This window comes from Epinephelus fuscoguttatus, linkage group LG15, assembly GCF_011397635.1.
Source record: "Epinephelus fuscoguttatus linkage group LG15, E.fuscoguttatus.final_Chr_v1".
In the NCBI taxonomy this organism is placed as follows: domain Eukaryota; kingdom Metazoa; phylum Chordata; class Actinopteri; order Perciformes; family Serranidae; genus Epinephelus; species Epinephelus fuscoguttatus.
Window position 1 is genome coordinate 16303630 of NC_064766.1, and position 22069 is coordinate 16325698.

A 22069-nucleotide genomic window follows, 5' to 3' on the forward strand; every position below is an offset into this window, starting at 1 on the left:
ACAAATTTGAATCGTTACCTCTCTGAAACAGTTTTCAGCATTAACTTAATTATATGGTGCATGACTCCTTTTTTATGGATTTTAGTTGTTGGTTTAAATGATATCATACAGGTCAAAAGATGCAGAAAATGTGTGTCTGTGCTGCGTGTAGGTTTCATTTACCCACGGTAGTGAGTACATATATGAAATGAAAGATTTGTTGTCCTCCCCCAGGATATTTGCACATCAAACACTGCATTTTCTGCACTCTGGTGGATTTATATGCATCAGATTTTGTGATGGAAATGTCTTTGTCAAAACAAGTCTTCTGCTACCTCAATATTTCTATTAAATACACATGTGAAATCCACACCTTTGTGTGTGTGTGTGTGTGTGTGCAAGAGAGAGACCAACAAGTCAGTGTTGTCAGGTTACAAAACATCTGCAGACTGCTGTTGTGGTCAGAGGAAGAAGGAGGGTTTACAGAGGCAGTTGAGGAGGTGGGGATGAAGAGGTTGTCATGGTAACCCCTCCTCTGCTGTTGGGGGTGATGATGTAATATTACCCATCGCCGTGTTTCTGGGCTCTTTTCTCCTTGTCCTTGCCACCTCCACACACACACACACACATACACACACACACACACACACACACACACACACACACAGCGCTGCATGCACGTGACATGTAATGGTGTAGAGGAGACAAATAAAAGGAAGCACAGGAGCCCCACACACTCTACATGACCCGACGTTTACAGTAAGATAAGAGAGCAGTCACTCTGAGCCACTTTCACAACAACCTGCTGCAATCTAATCTCTTCTTTTCCTCCTCCTTAAGGCCACTGATGCTTGTAATTTTAAAAGAATCCAGTGCACTTAAGATAAAAACAAGCTTCTCTTTTCTTCTTCACTGCATCCCGCTGCTTCCTGCGGCACCAATCACACCATCAAAGCCCTGTGTGTGTGCGAGTGTGTGTGTGTGTGTGTTTGTGTGTGTGTTTGTGTGCTCCGTGCATCATTAAAAGACAAAAGGCAGAAAGCTCTGGCAGCTGAGTAAAGAGGGCTTTTTACAGTAAACCATCAGATAGCAGCTGTAGAGGACGACTCCTGCCACATGAGGGGGCCAATCAGCTGCTGAGCTTGATGTAAAAGGACAAAGGGGACCAGAGAGATTAAACACTTCATTCTCAGGTTCATAGAAATGTATCACAGATTGAAAATATACGTTAGACATCAATCAAAAACAAGCTGTGCAAAGCTGACTTTTCTCTCTCATCTGAAAAGAGAAGATAGATTCACGTCCTCCTCCAATGATATGAGACACGCAGCTTAAAGACATTTAGAAAATATAAAAGATAATATTCTATGTTTAGTTTGTTTAATATTTTGGCCCAAATGCAAAGCAACAACAGTCCTGTATATCAACGCAACAACAACTTTTTTCAAAATTCCTTCTTCACATATAACAACAATTTAAACATATCAATGTCAGTGGTATTATTTTCTGATCCCAGCCCCGTCATTTAGTCCCAGAGTGCACAGACGCTGATCCAGAACCAGCAGTTTGTGATTGTCTTCATGTGTACCATTGCATAGTGTCAAAAGAAAGAAAGAGAGGAAGAGGATGAGGAGTTTTTTTCAGGCTGCAGCTTCACATCTCTGGCTGAACAGCTCATCCACCACCTTCGGGTCAGCCAGCGTCGAAAGGTCGCCCAGGTCTTTCTCATTGCGGGCGATCTGCCGGAGGATTCGCCTCATGATCTTCCCTAAAAATGGATCCAGAGTGAGAGGAGAGGACAGATGTTACTGAGGAGGAGCAGGGAAAGAGGAGGAGGATGTTGGCTTTAAAGAGGTGTTGAGCAATTTACCTGAGCGAGTCTTCGGGAGCACTGGAGCATTTTGAATAAAGTCTGGTGTGGCAATTGGTCCAATTTTCTCTCTCACTGACAAAAGGATACAGAGAGGGAATCAGTGCAGAGCCGATCAAAGCTCGTCCTCACTGGATTTAAAAGGTAATTTCTTTTAACAGCCTTGTGTGCTACAACCTATTTCCAATTGACAAAACCAAAATCAGACTGGTTTCACCCAAAGGCGTCAGTGCAGGTATATCAAACAGTTAGTGAACAACAAATTAAGCATCGTTCTGTAAAAGTACGCTTGTACAATGCAAAGTTTCTATTGTTGGCTGCAGCTGATGATTTTTTTTCTGTTATTAACCAATCTGTTGATTTTTTTTTCACTTATCTAATAATCATTTTGTCTATAAAATATGAGAAAATAATAATAACAATAATAATAATAACAATAGTAGCACAGAACCTGGGGAGACAGGGCGTTTTCATTCACTGCCCCCTCTCTGTGGAATTCACTACCACACCACATAAAAAATGCTCCACAGCATTGTCAGCATTCAAAAAGGCCCTCAAAACCCAACTCTTCAGACTTGCCAACCACAGCTAACCCCCAGTTTCCCCAGCTGACTGATGTTATTCTTTTATTTTATTGTCTTTAACAAAGAATTTACTGTTTCTTTAAATACCACTCTACGTAAAGCATCTTTAAGGACTCCGAAAAGCACTATGTAAGTGTGATGTATTTATTATTATTCAGTCCATCTGAACAACACTCCAAAACCCAACCCAAAACACAGAAAAGCAACAAATGTACATGTTTCAGAAGCAGGAATCAGAAACTTTTTTGTATTTTTCCTTGATAAATGACTTCTAGCTTGAGCTCTAGGATGTTAGACCAGGCATTTGGTCTGGTTTTCTGATGTTTTATAGACCAAGGGAATAATTGATTCATTAGACAACTACATGTTAAGTCTTCTTTTTGATCTGGTAAATCATCTTGAGACCAATCAGATTCGTCTTGTGAACCTTTGGAGGGATCCAGACCTACAGGTTGTGCTTTTAGCAATCTCCATTTTAATGAGAAAATCCAATCATCATGTTGTTAAAGTTCTCATTCTAACATCTGACATTTGTTAAATTTTATTTGACGTACTACTCAAAGGGCAAGGCGGACAACAGAAACATTTAAAACCAAAATGTACATCCACTCCTTGAGTAAATCCCCCGTGTGTCAGAGCCTCACCCTGTCTCTTGAGCTCCTCCACCAGTGTGTGGTTAAACTCCCTGCTGGCTTTAAGGGTGACGAAGCAGTACAGACACTCGCCTTTCACCTTGTGAGGCCGACTCACCACCGCAGCCTCTGCCACAGCCGGGTGCTCCGTCAGAGCCGCCTCCACCTCCGCTGTGCTCATCAGGTGGCCTGAAAAACACCAAGAACCACAAAGTCGTAAGAGACAAAACATAAACATACAAAAGATGAATAAACACACAGTTCCTGCAGAGGAAAAATAAAAGAAAACACTCTCAAAAGGCTGCGAGTTAAAATGAGTGTTGAAGTTACTGTTGCAATATTACATAACACAGTGGAAATAGCTCAGTTTGGTATAACCTTTATCGAAGGTTTTGAGTAGCAGCTGTAACACAATACAGTACCTGACACATTCAACATGTCATCTATTCTTCCTGTGATCCAGTAATAGCCGTCTTTATCCCGCCTGCAGCCTGAGAGAGGAGAAAACAAATTGCATAACCCCCAAAAGAGTTTTTATAGCATCTTTGTCTGTCCCTCAAGACACTCTTTGGTATTTCAGTAAGAAATCAAATACATTTTTGGCATTTAGTCTCTTGTGATGTACAATATTATATTCATTCTTTAGTTCAGAACCAGGGGGTGTGCAGCAGGTGGGTGAACTTGAGTGTGCAGATAGTAGATGTTACATATTTTTTGTGGCTTACCATCACCAGTTACATAGAAGCCTGGGAACTTCTTGAAGTAGGTGTTCTCGAAGCGTTCGTTGTTTCCGTATACAGTCCGCATTATTCCAGGCCAGGGCTTCCTGAATACCTGTAACCAAACACAGAAAACACCAACAAAATCATAACATACTACCGCTACTACTGCTACCAGTAATAGTTATAAAGTTAAAGGTTCAGTGAGAAGGATTAAGGGGAACCTATATGCAGAAGAATGTAATATAATACGTATGTTTTCTGTAGTTTATAATCACCTGAATCATTGGGTTTTCATTGCCTTAACATAAGCTGTTTATATCTAAATACAAAGTGGGTCCTCATCCACGGAGTCTGCCATGTTTCTAAAGTAGCTCAGAACAAACAAACCAAACACGCTGTAGATGGGGCCATTTGTGTTGCTGCGCTAGCCACTGTAGCAGCCACTTTGTGACAAGCCGAACGGCATTGGAAAAACACTGATTTTTAACATTTAACAACTTTTTTCAGTGCTTTTACCAGTTTAAATCATTGGGTCTGTTTGCTTTGGACAGAAAGATACCTCTGCAGATAATTCAGCTCCCTGGAAAAACCTCCTGAACTTATGGATCTTAAGTTATCAGGGAAAAAACATGAGCACACATTAGCAGATGCTGGGCTAGTGGCAAGTCTGTGACATTCCAAACAGTGTTGAAATGTCATGTGAAACTGCTTTTCTCAGTGTTTTTACTGGTTTTAATCACCTGGCCCATTTGTTTTGGAGAGGAAGACACCTCTGTGGATAATTTGGCTCCCGGTAAAAAACCTCGTGAGCAATGAACACTGAAGGAATTCTAACTGGGAGTTCATGCTTGGTACACAGGAGAAGTTTCAGCTGGTTGCGATCTGCAGTTCTCACCACTAGAAAATCACTAAATCCCACACACTGCTCCTTTAACAATAAATATTCACATCACACCTTTCAGTACAAAGCTAAATAGTGATTTACAAATGAAAATCAGAATTAAAACAATTCAGGGCTATGATTAAATCATCAGGCAAAAAAATGCAGACAATAAAATGAAATACATCACAATAAACATACGGTAAAAAGCAAATAAAGCTAAAAAGAATTACCACTACTAGTAGCAGGGTAATCACACCTTTAATTAGTATTAAACAGAATATAATACTATCGTTTTTTATGTTTTTAAAGCGCTTCAAACTGAAAGTCTGAAGCTGAAGCTAAATAATGCCAGCAGCAGAGATGTGTCCAGTCAACAAAACAAACGATGAATGGGTAATAATAATTGAAACCGAGGTGCTGAGCTGAACCTATCATTTATGGTTATTTATGAATGTTTTTATCATCAGTTCCACACACAGCACATTTATTTTTTAAGCCTATAACCTTTGAATGTTTATGGCTAACAGCATTTTTCTTTCCTTCCCATCTACCGTGTGTGTATCTGTTGATCTGGTCGTCGAGCTGCTGCATACAGCTGCCCTTACAGGGATAAATAAAGTTGCGTAGAATTGAATTGAAACTCACAAGATAACCCTCGGCCTCGCCTTCCAGTTCCTCCCCGTGTTCATTGAGGATTGTGGGCTCCACCCCGAAGAAAGGAAAGGTCTGAAATATGAGAAGTGGATTGAAGGTGAGATAAGGGTGTTCTTTCATTATACAGCTCCTGTATGTTTCTTCCAGATCACAACCCTGATCGTAATCTACACGTAGAAAAACCTAATAGAAACATATATGAAAAAGGTTGCATCTCCTGCATTGGTTTAGTGAAGGATACTGATGCATCTGTTTTCACATACAGATGAAACTCAGCAGAGGAAGGAGGTGCTGGTGTGTTTAAGATTTACATAAAGATGTCAGAGTATGATGTAACCGATGTTGTCACTTACAGCAGAGCCTGGTTTCAGCGGTGTGGCAGCAGGCAGAGGAGTCAAAACATGACCTCCCTGTAGAGACATAAAGTGATACTTACAGAGGAAACTCAAAATCATGTTTTAAGTAACTCCTCTTAGCTGAACAGCATATGGACTGAAATTTATTCTAACCCTCCAAACAGGATTCTGAAATATTACTCAATAGCAGCTGAGGTGTGAGTTAACTGCAGGCAGATGGCAGTGCCAAAACTTACAGTTTCTGTCTGCCAGAAAGTATCGACCACTGGACATCTGCCCTGACCGACGACCTCATAGTACCACTGCCACGCCTCTGGGTTGATGGGCTCACCAACAGTACCTAGAATCCTCAGGCTGGATAGGTTGTACCTGGGGGAGCGAGGTGAGGAAATTCCCCTCAGATTATCTTAAATTTCATTATTATGTGAAACTGATCACTGCTCTGTTTTTTTACATAGACCCTGATCTCAATGAGACTAACTGATTGAATAAAGTTGTATATCAATCTGTAAGACTAAATATATTCCATAAATTCAATTTTCTGCCATATCTACCACACCGAGTTAGTGATTGCTACATTTCAAAGACATCAGTGCAAAAATGATGTTTGTTTATTCTAAGAATTATTATTCCTTTACTGGTGATATTTTACATGTTTTGTGTTGATGTTTTAAATCAAAGCAGTAGTTCACTTATTTGTGTTAATTTTCATTATTGGGGTAATTGTGAATATTGTGTCCAGCAGCACTCAAAGAGACTGCTGGGCAACAATAAAAGAGACTCAAAAACAGGAAGAAAATGTAACCTCAAAACACACAAAAGATCTGAATCAAACATCTAGATATTTGAGACTGAAAGATATGACATCATTTCCAAAAGTTGAAAGTCTGGCATTTTTTGTTTTTAACCAAACAAGGATTTTTGCTTAAAAAAAAGTCATGTGTCCAATCCATGTTGCAAAAAAATCATTTGCTTCTACACAAAATGTAAGGTAACCTGATTACAGTAAGTTTTAGTGCCATTTCAAAAATTTTAAGCATTTGTTGATGGTTATCGGGATAATATTGTGAATCAGAAATTAAGCATAGCACTATTTCAGTTCTTTGCTGCTGCTCTCCCTGCCTTAGACCTTTCATGTAGGCGCATGGAAGGGCAGGGAGGTGTACTCTCACACCTTAGGCTTTCCATGTAGGCGCATGGAAGGGCAGGCAGGTGTACTCTCACACCTTAAGCTTTCCATGTAGGCGCATGGAAGGGCAGGTAGGTTTGCTCTCTCTGCCTTAAGGCTTTCCACGCAGGCACGTGGAGGGGCGGGGAGGTGTACTCTCATGCCTTAGGCTTCCCATGTTGACGCATGGAAGAGGCTTTCTGCTTAGGCCTGAGGAAAGCCAGAGGGGCCCCAGAACAGAGCCATAACTCCAAATATAATACCGCAAATGGAAATAAAAGTTTTCTTTGATTAAAGTGGTCCTGAGTGAATTATTATTTTGGAGAGGATAGTCATGACAGTATTTTTTTTTTCAATCCAATGCCTAGTCCAAAGCAAAAAAAATCTGCCTGCCAGCACCACTAATGCTCGCTACTAACACTCATCTCATTTGTTTAACATGTAGTAAAAAAATAAATAAATAAACAAGGCGGAAAAACAATAAGTTGATGTTTTATGAGGTTTTGTGTGCCAAACTACCTCTTGGCAGTGCCGGTGATTTCCGGTCATCTTGTCTGAGACTCCAGCACAGTAACAGGCTAGCTGTTTCGCCGTTTCTAGTTTTTATGTCAAGCAAAGCTAACTGGCTGCCGGCTCTAGGTTCATATTTAGCCTACAGACCAGAGAGTGATATTAATCATAAGCATATTTTACAAAATATCAAACTATTCTATTACATTTTCTGCCATAAAACTCCATCATGGCTGCATGGTAAATGTCTCATGTTGGAATGAGCAAAGGAGGTTCAAAAAAGGAAGACAGGCAATCAGTATCCGTTTTCAAGGTTTGTTCAACTGTTTTAGGGTTGTTGTTTTTTTTGCCAATTTCTAGTGTTGCACTGACAAGCTGATGAAACTTTGACTGGTTATCAAATCACCTTTGAAGTAAGTGCTGAGAGTTTTCCCTGCATCTTTTTTGATGGATATTGACTTAAAGGATTCTTGTATATTTAGAGCTGAAAATGCATGACAGTTCACAGAGTATAACTCACATCACCATTCATACAGTTTGTCTTCTTCACCTCACTACTGAGGAGCCTGTTACATAAGATGTGAGAGCAGAGGAAGGAGGTCTTTCAAAAATGAAAGGTGGATATTTCCATATGGAAGCTGGGAAACCCTGCTGTAAACTGCACTCAAACTATCTATCACATCAAGCTGTGTTTTCAAAGTCAAACTCCTGCTGTAGCTTCTGTAAATCAGGATTTTTCTGAGCTGTTGTGACATTCATGTGTACACGCAGGCTCTTACTTTTGCAGTGGCTCCCGTCCATACTTCATCAGCAGGCGGATGGCTGTGGGAGCTGTGTAGAACTTGGTCACTTTGTACTTCTCAATGATCTCCCAGAACCTGCCGACATGAGGGTGAACTGGGATACCTTCAAACTGGAGAAAAAACACATATACATCTCTAAGAAAGGATCTTTATAGTGGCTTCTCTGTCTTTAATGGCACTGTGAGAATTTTAAATGAAATAAAAGTCTCATTCAGACTCACTAGGACACTTGTGGCACCGTTTGCAAGGGGCCCGTAGGTGATGTAGGAGTGGCCAGTGATCCAGCCGATGTCGGCCGTGCACCAGTACACGTCGTCATGGTGATGGTCGAAAACGTACTTGAAGGTCAGTGACGTGTAGAGCAGATACCCAGCAACAGTGTGGAGAACACCCTGTACCGTACACAGTGACAGAAACATGAATGAGGAGGTAATTGATCAACACAGAGACAGCAGACAACGAAAAATAAGGGGGCAGAGGAAAGAGACATGTATGCAGGTGCAGGTGCAGGTGTGTGTGTGTGTGTGTGTGTGTGTGTGTGTGAGGGGGGACATGTATTACTCCTGTTGTGGGGACATAAATATGTTTATACAATCACATTGTGGGGACTCGCCTTTCTTCTGGGGAAAAACACTCGTTCCCTTAACGTAAATTTAAAGTTAGGGTAAGGTTAGGTTTAGGTTAGGAAATTCATGTAAGTCAATGTAATGTTCTCTATACTGACTCTGTGTGTGTGTGTGTGTGTGTGTGTGTGTGTGTGTGCGCGTGCATGTGCATGTGCGTGTAAGAGAGACAAAGACAGAGATGATCTCATACTATCTGATGTTTTGAGCTCTGTGTTTTGTGTCATTTCTACTTTCCTCAGGCTGCATTTATGCCTCTTAGTATTAGGAAACCATTAATTCCCACTACTTCATAGCAGAGACAGCAAATTATGTCAAAGCCTGCAAGGTTACCGCCATTAGAGGCTCATCAGAGGAGAAAATAAGACGTGATTTAAATGTGTGGTTTCACTGAGAATTTATAAACAGAAAATGAGCAGCATGCTTTTCTTTCTAGCAAAGCTACAATAAGTGTTTCTACTATAAAACTGGTTCCTTCGCACACCTGTACACCTTACCTTGGGTTTGCCGGTGGAGCCACTGGTGTAGAGGATAAACAGTGGGTCCTCAGCGTCCAGCCACTCGGGTTCACACTCTTCAGGAGAGTCTCTCATCGCCTCATCCCACCACACATCACACTCGGAGTCCCAGGGGGTCTGAACACATCAGAGCAGATGCAACACATAAAATCACTCATTTCATTTGCTCACAAACTGCTCAAAATACAAGCAGCAACACACCATGTCAATTTTGAGCTGAATATAATTTAGCGTGCCTCTGGGGGGGATATTCAGACTCCTAAATTAGAAGAGAGCATGTTTTCTTGTGATTTTTTAAAACCAAAACATAAAAATAGATTAGACTAGATTCAATTTTATTGTCGTTGCACAGAGTGCAGGTACTGAGACAATGAAATGCAGTTTAGCAGTGAAGTGCAGAGTAATGTGTAGTATAGAATACATAGTAATAAACAGAATAAACAGTGTTAATTAGGTGGTAATTTGTAAATCATATCTACCTGTAGTTTGTTGCATGCAGCTCCACTTTTTGTCCTCAGTGCGGGGTGCTTGATGACGAGGCATTTAGTAACACTACATGATGCTCTAAGAGGAAATTAAAAAAAAAAGTGTAAGTATTAAAAGGGACCAAAACCTGTCATAATGGCTACTGAGCACTTGTGAGGCTCTGCTTTGCATGACTTTAAAGGGCCAGTGTGTAAAATGGGTTGAAAACAGTGACATCAGTGGTCAAATTCTAGATTGCAGGGCTCACTCACTCACCCCTCCCGTCGGGTAAATGACGGTGGCCTTGTAGGGACAAAAAGCCTTGCGCACAAGTTTTTCAGGAGTAGGTCTATCTAGCGACGAGGTGAATATTTATTTAGAAATCTAAACCATGTTACAATATTGTAATGAATCCCTCACAAGCAGGAGACCAGAGGAGCGTTCGGGAAAAAGGCCTGTTTATTTGAGCACTCTGGTAAGTGTTACCAAGTCTGGTAACACTCCAGGGGGTAAAAGACTCCGTCCCAAACTCTGACTCTTCTAGCGTAACAGACACACTTCATACACACATACTCGTTTATCCCAAGTGGGGACCCCCCTCCCCTCTCTGCTCAATCTCCAGCCCACACACTGACTGACAGCGTAGCCGGTAAACAGAGCTCAGCTGTTTATTTAGCCTAGCAATATCTCCGGACTATAGTAGCTGCAATGGCGACTTTGAACGCGATTTTGAAGAGTTTCTTGTAGCGGACACAGACCCAGAGCCATACCTGTTTGAGCTGGAGCATACAGATGAGGAACTCCATGTGTTTGATGCTGAGCGGCGAGAAGAGAGGCTGAATGCACAGAATGGGATTCGGTGCTACTGCTACCATTGTTGGGGAGATATATCATCAGGAGGAAAAGCGTCGCAGAGAGTGCATCACAAGGAGTGAAGTTGCATCTTCTTTTCCTCGCAGATGACGGTTTGTGTTCATTCTCTCCCGTTGCATGGCAAGTGTGGTCCATTCGCAAACTTTATAACTAAAAAAACTTTTTACTACTCTCTATCGACGAACTACTAACACTCTGCTGTTTCCTCCTCCTTCTTCCTTCCTTCCACTGTCTTCGTTGGTTCACACGAAACGCGTTCTCTGGCTGGCTGGGCTGTTGGGTTGTCCACTCGGTCTGCCATACATACATGGCGGCACAAGATGGCGACCTCTCTAAAGCAAGGCCCTTGTTATATATATATCTATATCTATCTATCTATCTATCTATCTATATATATATGTATATACATATATATATATAGATAGATAGATAGTTAGATAGATAGATAGATATAGATAGATAGATATATTCAGATTCAGATTCAGATTGACAATAAACCATGCCAAATATTACACACTGGCCCTTTAAAAAAAAATTAAATATTATGTGAGCCTTTGGGACATGTCTTTATTCTCATAAAGGACCAAACTTTAACCAGAGTTTTATTTGACATCCCATGTGACAGTTTTCACATGAGAAAATTAGAGTTTACAAGCAGTGTTTTTTCTGTTTCATTGTTTTTTCCCATATATATAGATTGAATATTTGTCTTACTGGGCTTTACAGTCTCAGCAAAATGAGATCTCACCTCTTTTACCCTTGATTTGTATACGTAAAAACACCAAAAAACAGGAACAGGAAAAAAGGGGGACGCCTTAGAAAGAGCATCAGAGTACAGATCCCTCTTAAAACTGACAGAAGTAGCACTTAACAATATTAAGTAAAAAAAAAAAGTACATGATATAATAAGTTATTAGTAACTAGTAAGAAATAGTAAGAAAATACTAGATTTGTGTCCAAAATCTGAATTACACTTTTGTTTTGCCGCATGAGGTGTTGGTATAGTGAATATCACTATATGTTTTATTTTGCAACGATACCTCCACACCCCTGATAGCACATCCCTCCCAGGCTCATGTTGCCATGGGAGACGAGCAGCTTGAGCTTCCCAGGATGAGTGTAAGCGCCCCATGTTGCCCGGCAACCCCGTAATGTGGAAACTGGGCAGTGTGTTTCCTCAACATCCTTGATAACAGCTGATATGGCTTTGCTTTATGTGTGTGTGTGTGTGTGTGTGTGTGTGTGTGTGTGTGCATGTGCGTGCGCGTGTGCGTGTGTGTATGTGTGTGTCCAGTGACTCATATGCCAGCGGCTGAGTCCCATTACCAGCAGTGAGTGTAAATAAGGGTGGTTGCTGAGAACTGACAAACTGTTGGCCTTGCACGCAGAACATACTTTTCGCGGCACTTCTCCAGAGCCTCGTCTGCAATCTGTTTCAGGTTGATCAGCTTCTCTCCTCTGTAAACACCATCTGTATATCACAAAGGGACGGAGGGAGAGAGTGACGGTGGGACAGATGAGGAGGTGTGTGAACCAGCAGGGAGACGGTGTTTAAACACTGAGGCTCTTTACAACTTAAAAACCACATTAAGAGCCCCTGAGGGCAATAACACATCACATCCTGGCGCTGCTGTGTTGGCTGACATATCTCTTATCTGAGCTGCCGGACCTACCTGCTGTCACCAGGATGCTGCTCTGGGCATCTATGATCCTCTCACACAGAGAGTCAGCGGAGAAACCTGCAAACTGCAAAGACAAAGACAAGACACAGCTTATGACCTTTAAATAGATAATTCTGTTCTATTAAACGTGGGTGTTACTGTCACAGTTTTGTCCACCATGTCTATTGACAGCACTGTAATCATCAAAATATTTGCTGAGATCTGGGAACACAGCAACATGGGCGACACAAGAAAGTCCAAGAGGCCAAAAAAACATGACAGGTTGCAAACAAGCACATTATCTAAACCAATCCAACATTGCTCAGGAAACATGTGGGCACACAACTAAAGTAAATATGTGCAAATCAGTCTGTAAACTCTGATGAACATTTACTGTTTGCCTTTATTTTTGCTTTAAAGTAAGCTAACAAAAAACCTGTTTGATCTGACTGCTTATGTTTCTTGTCAGATGCCATTTCAGCGATGTTGTTGCATTCCTTGGTCTCTGCATTTAACTTTGTCAGTACAATGTTGTATTATCACTAATATTAATGACAGCCAGCTATAGGAAGAAGCCCCATCTGGACTGGACCTTTAGCACCAACAGGTCTAAGTCTCTTTAAAGGGACAGTTCACCCCAAAATGTAGTTCTATTTATTAGTCTACATTGTTTTGGTGGGAGGTGCCAACTGTTTGGAGATATCAGCAGTAGAGATGTCTAGAGTGGAACTAGATGGCACTGGGCTTGTGGTGCTCAAAGTGCCAAAAAATACTCTCTCTAGAAATTATGACCCGGTTACTCAAGATAATCCACAGACCTTGTTGTGAGCAGTTTCATGTAGGGACTATTTTCTTTCTGCTGAACTACATCCGCCAACTGCATCACTGTGCTGAAGGATGCATGCATCTACTGCTAGCGCACCTAGCACCACTAAACTAACCAACAGTACAGTTGAACTGAGGAGGGCGCTGTTAATGTTTATATCTTGCACTGTCACAAGCACGAGCCTCTCATCCATGAGTAGATGTACGCTTCCTTCTGTGTGGTGATACAATTGGTGGGTGCAGTTTGGTAGAAAGAACATGAAACTGCTCACAACAAGGTCTGTGGATTATCTTGAGTAACGGGGTCATGATTTCAGGGAAGAGACATTGCTGTTGAGTTTTTCAGGTGTATTTTTTGGCACTTTGAGCACCACAAGCTGAGTGCCATCTAGTTCCATTATACTGGAGAGAAGGCAGACATCTCTACAGCTGATATCTCCAACACTCAGCAACTCACACTAAAACAATCTAGACTGATATATAACACTACAGGTAAGAGGAAAAATATGTATTTAGCTTTTGGTTTGAAGTGTACCTTTAACAACAGGGAAAAAGTGTGTCAACCCAATAGATTTGGTTTCCTCCTAATCAAAAAACAAGATATGACTTCTAGCTTACATTTGAAGCAAGACTACGTAACAATTGTGGGAAGAATTACCACATTTTTTGTCTGAAAAACTACAATTTTCATTTCTACATAAACCACAACTCTGACTTTATGTCTGTACTCTTCTGGCGCTACTGTTACACTATGTTTTAGATTCAGTCATTATTCCTTGATTGTTACTTGTGGCCACAAATAGCTGCAGTTCGGTAAAAGGTATATAGTCTCCGTTAAAGTGCAGACAGACAGTCTGAAGCATGCTGTTCCCTCTCATTACCGTGTATAGCGCAGTCACCTTGTTCAATCTTACATAATGAACCAGACATTTATAATTAATCTTTTATATGATTGTCATCTGCTGCGTCCTCTGCCAGATGCTTGTGTTCTCACCAAGGTCAATAGTTCAGAGTATAAAGTTTCAGTGTTGATGACAGCATTATGAATCAGGTCACTGAGGATTCTGGACTCAGCAAAATGTCACAGTGTGAGTGGCACTGGCTGTCCTGTCTGGCTCCATCTATGATTTAATTTCATACCAAGCTAATTTATGATTAATATTAACAGTCACGTGAGAATCCAAGAAGCTGGCTCTATACCAAAGATCCTTATGTTACTGCATGTGTTCATGTCAAATGTAAAAACTCAGAGCTGGAAAATGTGCAACAATGCCAAGCACAGGCAAGGTCGCTTTCACGTCAATCTGTCAACAACAGGCCTTTGCAAGTCATAAAACAAACCATCTTGGAGCAGCGTGGAGATATTTTTAACAGGGCCACTAACCTTTGCGTGGATGAGAAGGCTTGAAAACCTAAAATACTGCTGGCTTGCTTGCAAAACTGCACAGACTCTAATGCCTCTCCAAGCTAGATACAGCCAGTAAATGACTGACCCATATATTGGGTGCAGGTGCTGTCAGCGCTATGTTCACACAGAGAACAGCTGGTAACTACAGGAGCGAGGCAGTCTGGACTAACAGGAGCAAGAGCTCAGGTTCAAGTAAGAGCTGCAAACACCGCAAACTTACGTGACTGTCTGCACCCAGATTGAAACGTATGCATGCCAGATATAGAGTTAAATAGTCCCATAAGACAATGATGCCTGACTCCTGCTTGGAGCACCAGAGAGAGTTAAGTTTCTCACAGATGACAACACAACAGGTGTCAGAAAGTTGAAAAAAAAACCCTTGACATGTCTGTGTCTCCAAAATGTGTCAAACAAAGGCCAAACATCCATCTACTTACCACAATGGAGTGAACAGCGCCTATCCTTGCACAGGCCAACATAGCGTAGACCAGTTCTGGGATCATGGGGAGGTAGATAGACACCCTGTCTCCCTTTTTTATACCTTGAACAAGGAAACAAGCAGATTTGATGTTTTGGATAACACAAATCACACCTGGGTATTACTTCTCAACTCAAACCAACAATTGTACTGTAGCTTTAAGGTGAATTTCAACATGATGGATATGTGCCAGATACTGCATTGAACATCTGATATTGAACAGGTGCATTGGGCATACTGCCGTATCTCTTGTGTTGCAGCATGCTGGTTTTTATCATTATGTTCATCTTCCCTCATGAAACCACAAACTGAAACATGTTATTTTGTGTACATGTCTTTCCTTTTTAAACTCAAACTTTTCAATGCTATAAGTAATTTCAAAAGGTCAAGTCATCTATATTTGGAGCTACTGGGCAAATTATACTATGTATTGTTTGCATGCAAGATTTAGGTTTCTCACCCATTTGCTTGAGGACATTGGCACAGCGGCAGACCTGGCTCAGCAGCTGGCTGTAGGTGATGGCCATGTGGTGGTCAGGTGAGTTCCCCTCCCTGAGATGACAACATACAAGAGAAAATACTCAGCCTAAACAGTCATGAAAAACCTGTTTCAGATTGTGTGAAGCTCTGTATGTGTTAAAGAGCTAACCATTTTTATACTTTTTATTTTATCATTTTCATACATATAGAAGACAGATATGGAGATATACTGTAGATACAGAAACCCTTCCAGTACAGAGTTCTTTGAGTTCACAGGAGAGATAACCTGTTCCCACTGTTAGTGCTGTCTGTATTTGATTTGAATGTTTGTCAGAACAACAGTTTGTGAAAGCCAAAACAGTGTGCTAACTTGGCATCAATTTTACACCATGATGATGGTGAAATAAATCAATACACTGACGAAACGCAACTGCTATTGATTATGTCCACATATTTGGTTGTCTTTAAAAGGTCCTTATATGTGATGTTGTGCCTCTTGGCAAATAAGTATCAGAGCCAACCAAATGAAATGTGGAGCTCCACAGGAGCCAATCCTTGGACCTCTTTGATTCAACTGCTAAATGCACCCATTAGCTCTAATATGACTCTCTGAAACACACCCAGCTGTGGCAAAATGTAGCTTATCAAAATAAATTGAGCAATGTGTTCAGGCAGGACACAATGTCAAGCTCAGCTCACATCCCAGCTACATCAGCTGATCTCAAACAGCCCAATCAACTAATGGAGCAGCTGATAGATCACATGATTCCTTTCTATGCAATCAATTGGCAAATCTCATTCAGGACGCCCTATTTAAACTGCTCTGGCCTGCCTACTGTTGCTGCTTCCTCAACAAGCCGTGTTGCAACCCACCTCCACCCCAGCTCCTCCTTTTCATGCTGCGTCTGACTTATCATTGTCATTTCTATTTGTCACTGATGCTGCTCTGTTCTGTTTCCGGGGGGTCTTTGCTGCTGCTCTCCCTGCTTTAGGGCCGTGATAGACTTGCCGCTTGATCGAATGTACGCTTACACAATGCGCCATGTCTGTGTATATACTTGCTGCAGCACTACGCAGCCAAAATACACAATACTGGCGGTCTCCACTTGGGGCAGACAACAGAAATATAACCCGGATATCAGGTAGTGCATGCTGGCCGGCAAGTTTTTTTTCCTAGGATGGTGAAGGCAAGACCCGCTCTACTCTGCCTTAATCTGCCTCAGATTGACTTACCCTGACATTCTTTCGTTAAACCTAACCAATCCAGCCAAAAAAAGGCACTGACTACTAGCCAATCAGAGGGAGAGTAGGGTGAGCCATGTCTTCGCCATCCTAGGAGAAAGAATTCAGTGGCCGGGTGTTGTAAACAAACATGGATGCCCTTGATATGCTTGTTGAGGAAGAAGAACTATGTCACTATGTAACAGCATGGAAACATCATAGAAATGTGGATAGTTCCGCACTAGGTCTGTCAGCCTCTCTTCAAAAGTTTCCACCATTGCTCCGACAGCGACTCTGTCTGGTCTGATCTCATGGTCACTAAGTCCATTCGCACAAGCGCCTCTGGCGGTCATGTCAATATTGCATCTCACGCGTGCGTCACGGTACCTCATGTTGAGATGTGCGGCCAACGCACCAAACGAACGCAGATCATGCATGGCAGCCATGATGCAGTCGCGTTGTTTGCAGCAAGTATATTACGGCCCTTAGGCTTTCCATGGAGGCGCATGGAAGGGCAGAGGTGTTTGCTGTCTCTGCCTCAGGCTTTGCTCATTTGTGCATGGAAGGGCAGAGAGGTGTGCTCTCTCTGCCTTAAGACTTTCCATATAAGCGCGTAGAGGAGGCTTTCTGCGTAGGCCTAGGAAAGGCAGAGAGACCCCAGAACAGAGCTATACCTCCAAATATAATACTGCAAATGGAAATAAAGTTTTCTTTGACTAAAGTGGACCTGACTGAATCACATTTTTCTGTGATGGGAAGCATATTCATGTGTTTCAGGTAAGAAGATGTTCTTTGTGACATGAGTCAACATGTCACATGAGTCACAAGACTCATTACCGATTGGCTGTGGTTATCCTCTGGCCTTAAACTAAAAGTAAAACTATCCCCAACTTTTAGTTTGGCCGCTCTTTGCCGGAGGACCAAATGCCTGAAGCTCAGAGTGGCCACCACAGCTTTCCATATACACTGCATTGGTGTGTTTTTGGCGCAAAGTTAACTAAAAGTCAGGTTCATCATTATTGTCTGCTGCTGAAAACCCAAATGAGAAATCTTGGTGTAGTCAGGGAATCAAAACCTAATTTTGATGCCCATGTCGAGACAATAACAATGTGGCCTATTACCAGCATAAAATAGAGCATGAATCAGGGAATTCACCAACAAACAAGATTTAGGAAACCTAATCCACGTCTTGATCTCTGTAACAGCCGGACTGCTGTAATAGGATTTTCTCAGGTCTTTCTTAAAAAGCTCTTTGACAGCTGCCACTCATTCAGAATGCTGCTACTTAAAATCTTAGAGAGACCAAGAAAGCTGGGAACATCACTCCACTTCTCAAATAACTTTTAGCCAATACAACTCGGCTATAAATCCCCAAAATGATTTATGAGCAAAATACTTTTGCAAGAGATTCAAACCCACAGATCCTCTGAGGTCGTCTATCATAAAATCCAAATATGGTGAAGCTGCTTTTAGCTGCTGTCCTGCAGTGGTATGTTTACCGTTGCTTTTAGCCTTTGTGCTGTTGTTGTGTATGCACCATGGACTTCAGTCTGTCATTCATTATGCTCTTTAATTTTCTTGGCTTTTTGGTTTGTCTTGTCTAAAAGATAGAAAAAGAAAATGGCACTGAGACAAACCTGACACTGAGATATCTCATTTTATCTGAAACTTGCAGTTACAGCAACAAATGCCTAACACATGCACTGATGCTTCTACTGTTTAACAGCTTTAAAGGGCATTTTGAAACAGCTGATAAATCACCTCTGAGGCTCTAATTTTACTTTACATTCAATACCTTAAAACCGGATGTTTCTCTTTCTATTATGACTCACCCAGTGAGACAGAAAATGTGTTGAGCTTGAAACCATTTCTTACAATCACTAGGTCAAGGAACGTATAGAAAATTGGTATTTATCTCTCTTTGTTTAAAACAGTTTGTTTGTTTGAATTTGTTTAAAGGGTGACACTTCAGTCATGGGACACCTGTCATCACACAGCATTGAGCTGCTTCTCAATCTCAGACTCTACTAGCTGCAAAACAGATGCACTTTTATACTTATACAGGTGAAACCAAACAAAAGGTCACACATTTGACTTTCAAATACTTTTTGCTGTCTTATTTTTTGCAGCGTGTCCTCCCATTTGAGACAGTTCTGCAACTGCTGTTTGGCAAAGGTGTGGGCTGAAGTCGTAAAAGTGTTTAAGAGTTCAAAACAAACCATCTGGCCACCGATCGTTTGAATATAAACACATTAACAACACAGCTGAAAGCTGCATCCTCCTCATATGGCGTGCTGCGTGCCCCAGCAGGGCAAACACTTTAGCAGGTATATTACATAAGTGCTCTGATGGAGTGCAAACAGTGTTAAGACACTTGTGTGGGCGATGGCTGGTCTCCACTGAACCCAGTTTCATTGAACTATTACTGCTGAACATGCAGAACCCATTTGTTGTTTGCTAAGCCTCTTCTGTTGACAGAGCAACATGACGACTGTGCCATGATATAAAGTCAAAACTACAGAAAGTATAGAGCCTTTATGGGAACTTGTGAAGGTGAAAGGAGAAAATTTATGAGCTTACATCCAAGATAAAGCAACTGAAAATACAAGTATTCTGAAAACAATCCAAAAGGCTTTTAGTGGACTTTCTAATTGGAAGATTTTCAGCTTTTGCACTGTGATAAATATCAAAAGCTTGTTTTTATAAGGGGCTCTTACGGTAATGTTAGATTGTAAAATGTGTTGTACCCAAAGTTTAAGTTTATTTACTTTATTAATCCCCCTGAGGGGAAATTCAGTGTTTTCACTCTTGCTTGTCAATTACACACAGGTCTGAAAGACACACACATGCACAAACAGGACCTATACATGCACAAAGTGGAGAGATGTCAGAGTGAGGGGGCTGCCCTTGGCGAGGCGCCCCGAGCGGCTGGGGGGTTCGGTGCCTTGCTAAAGGGCACCTTGGCAGTGCCCAGGAGGTGAACTGGCTACTGCCGCCATGACAAAGCATATGACATGTAATAAAATCCTGTTAAATGTTCTCTGTTGATTTACAGGATTGAAAGTTTGAAGCTATGACAGTGTGCTACACTAGCTGAGGTCTGCTTTGGTGCACTGGAGCTGGCAGAGGAGACACAAGAGTTGCTATTGACTGGAATACATGACATAACTCCAGGCAGTGTGTCCCATCAATGCCATCATTTACGGGACAAACATTTTTTGCTTACCAGTAATAGGCAACCTTATCGCGAAGATTCCTCTCCCTCACCAGCCTGTCCAGGACATTATAGCACATGTTGGTTTTGGCCCCTTCCATGCATTTTACGAAAATGTTCCCTTTTGTCACATCAAAGTTATACTGCAGCATTAGTCCTGTTGCTGGCTTCTTCCAAAAGAACTCCTCAGCAATCTCTTTCCAGAACGCTGGAACAAAGTGATAATTCATGTCAGTGTTACAGGCTGCAGACCAGGCAGATAAACACAGAGAGATACTGCATACAGAGGGAGTTGGGAATGCAAGGAAACACTGCAAGCACTGCACTAAAAATACAGACTTGTTTGACCTACCTTCTGGATTCTCGAGAGACTTCCTGTACAGTGCCAGATAGGAGTTAAAATCAGGCACATGAGCATCCCTCTTCAGGTCATCAGGAGGGTAGTACATTTTGTCCTGAGACTCAGGAACAACCATTGTGGAAGCTCAGATGCAGACGGGCCTATTTCATCTGAGGGTGAGTAGGAAAGTGGGTTAATCTGGAGTCACTGCTGATCTGTCTGGATCCTCCTGGGTAAGGTGAGAACACTACAAGGCCTCTTGCTCTGAAGCAACACAATTCAGCATGCATAAAGACCCACCTCTAATCCCTGAGCTGCAGGATCTCTCACAGTCTACTTAGGGCCAGGCCAGCCAATCGTCTCGCAGTGTGCGGCACTCCCACTTTTTCATTGGTTGAGCCCTCCCTGGCCTGTTGATCGTATTATTGTATTTTTCCAAGCAAGGAGGTGGAGGAGGAGAAGGAAGTGTGCAGCAGCAACATGAATGCTCAGGATTCATGCAGGCACAGGATTGATTTGACAGGGAGGGTGATGGGTGCTCTGAGGAGAGAGAGGGGTGGGATAGGGGAGCGGGGAGGGCTGTTTGTTCACTGACAGCCAATAAACTAAATTCCTGATCCTCAAAGCATTGTCACAGAACGTTCTCGGTATAGTAGCTGACACATTTTTATAGTTACATATTTGCTATTGCTGTAAGAGTTCTTTAGGTCATGTCAAATTATAACCCTTGCTTAACATTTATTGTCTGACTTGGCGTACATGTGTCATTATCATACCTTGTTTGCATGACAGATTTAGACTTTGTCACATTGTATTTTATATATGAAAATGCATGACAAAAACTGGACAGTTAATTTCACTGCAAGACCTGAGACATGAGCAATTATTATCAAATGACAAAAAAGTTTTTACAAATTAAATAAAAATGCCTCAAAAATAAATTGTTTTTATTTTACTCAATTTTTTAAATGTCCACTGAATATATATCCACTTAACTGACTGGAATATGTTGCATTTATTATTATTGTATTTTGTGTTGTTATTGTATTGATTATTAATTACCTGGGTATTTATACTTTGAACTTGTGTGCATCCCTTGCTCAATATTTTGCACATTCCTGCACAAAACTCTGCAGCTCTCCCACCTAAAAAACAACAACAAACTTTTTTTTTTCCATTTTCAATTGTCAGTTTTTCTATTTTATAACGTGTCTTTTGACTTTTGCATTGTGTTTATAGTTATGCAACAAATCACCAAGACACATTCCTTGAATGCAAGGGCATAGGTTTTGTTCCAACACTGGGGAGGACACATATGAAAAGGGAGGTTTGGGGGTGCTCTGCAAAAAAAAAAAAAAAAAAAAAAAAAATCCTAATGTCAGACACTCAATCTCCTGCATTCTGTTGAATTTTTATGTACAAATTTATGCCTTTTCTGCATCAATTTATGCTGTCAATACATTTAATCTTGTCAAAATAAAGGCTCCCCTGTTATTGTCATGTTTTTGTGAGGGGGGCAAATGTTCTCCTTTTCCCCCTACTCTGATAAAGCACAGTCTCAAAAAAAAAGTTTAGTATCATTTCTTTTATAAAGCTATTACATTCTTTATTATAAAATGTTATAACGTGTAATCAAAAAACTCTTGTCATGCTTGGGAATATTCGTCCCTCGTAAACACTGGTAGACATTAAACATGACGTACCGTTCAGGTTACATAACAAATGTCCAAATGTGCTCTTGACGTGATTTGTTGTCGAGCTCAAATTTCAATCTGGGATCGATTAGGTTGCGCCGGACTGAC

The 22069-nt window shown here is 41.4% G+C and overlaps 1 protein-coding gene across 1 annotated transcript; it reads right to left on the reverse strand.

Annotated features, from left to right (window-relative positions):
- Positions 1 to 710: 710 nt before the first annotated feature.
- Positions 711 to 21007, reverse strand: acss2l (acyl-CoA synthetase short chain family member 2 like). Its single transcript, XM_049597993.1, has 19 exons — positions 20568 to 21007; positions 20280 to 20437; positions 19940 to 20135; positions 15473 to 15564; positions 14972 to 15075; positions 12314 to 12386; positions 12036 to 12111; positions 9782 to 9866; positions 9282 to 9419; positions 8383 to 8553; positions 8138 to 8271; positions 5917 to 6049; positions 5678 to 5734; positions 5316 to 5396; positions 3791 to 3899; positions 3488 to 3556; positions 3078 to 3254; positions 1850 to 1924; positions 711 to 1747 (listed from the first exon to the last, which is right to left on the reverse strand). The coding sequence occupies exons 2-19, from the start codon at positions 20401 to 20403 to the stop codon at positions 1620 to 1622; spliced, it is 2022 nt and encodes a 673-aa protein (XP_049453950.1). The 5' UTR covers positions 20404 to 20437; positions 20568 to 21007; the 3' UTR covers positions 711 to 1619.
- Between the last annotated feature and the right edge of the window lie 1062 nt (positions 21008 to 22069).

Coding starts and splice junctions, on each gene's coding strand:
- acss2l (XM_049597993.1), bottom strand. CDS start 20,403: ATGGTTGTTCCTGAGTCTCAGGACAAAATGTACTACCCTCCTGATGAC. Junction 9,420..9,781: donor CTGCATGCAACAAACTACAG/GTAGATATGATT, acceptor TGATGTGTTCAG/ACCCCCTGGGACTCCGAGTG. Junction 3,900..5,315: donor GCGAGGCCGAGGGTTATCTT/GTGAGTTTCAAT, acceptor GTTTGGTTACAG/GTATTCAGGAAGCCCTGGCC.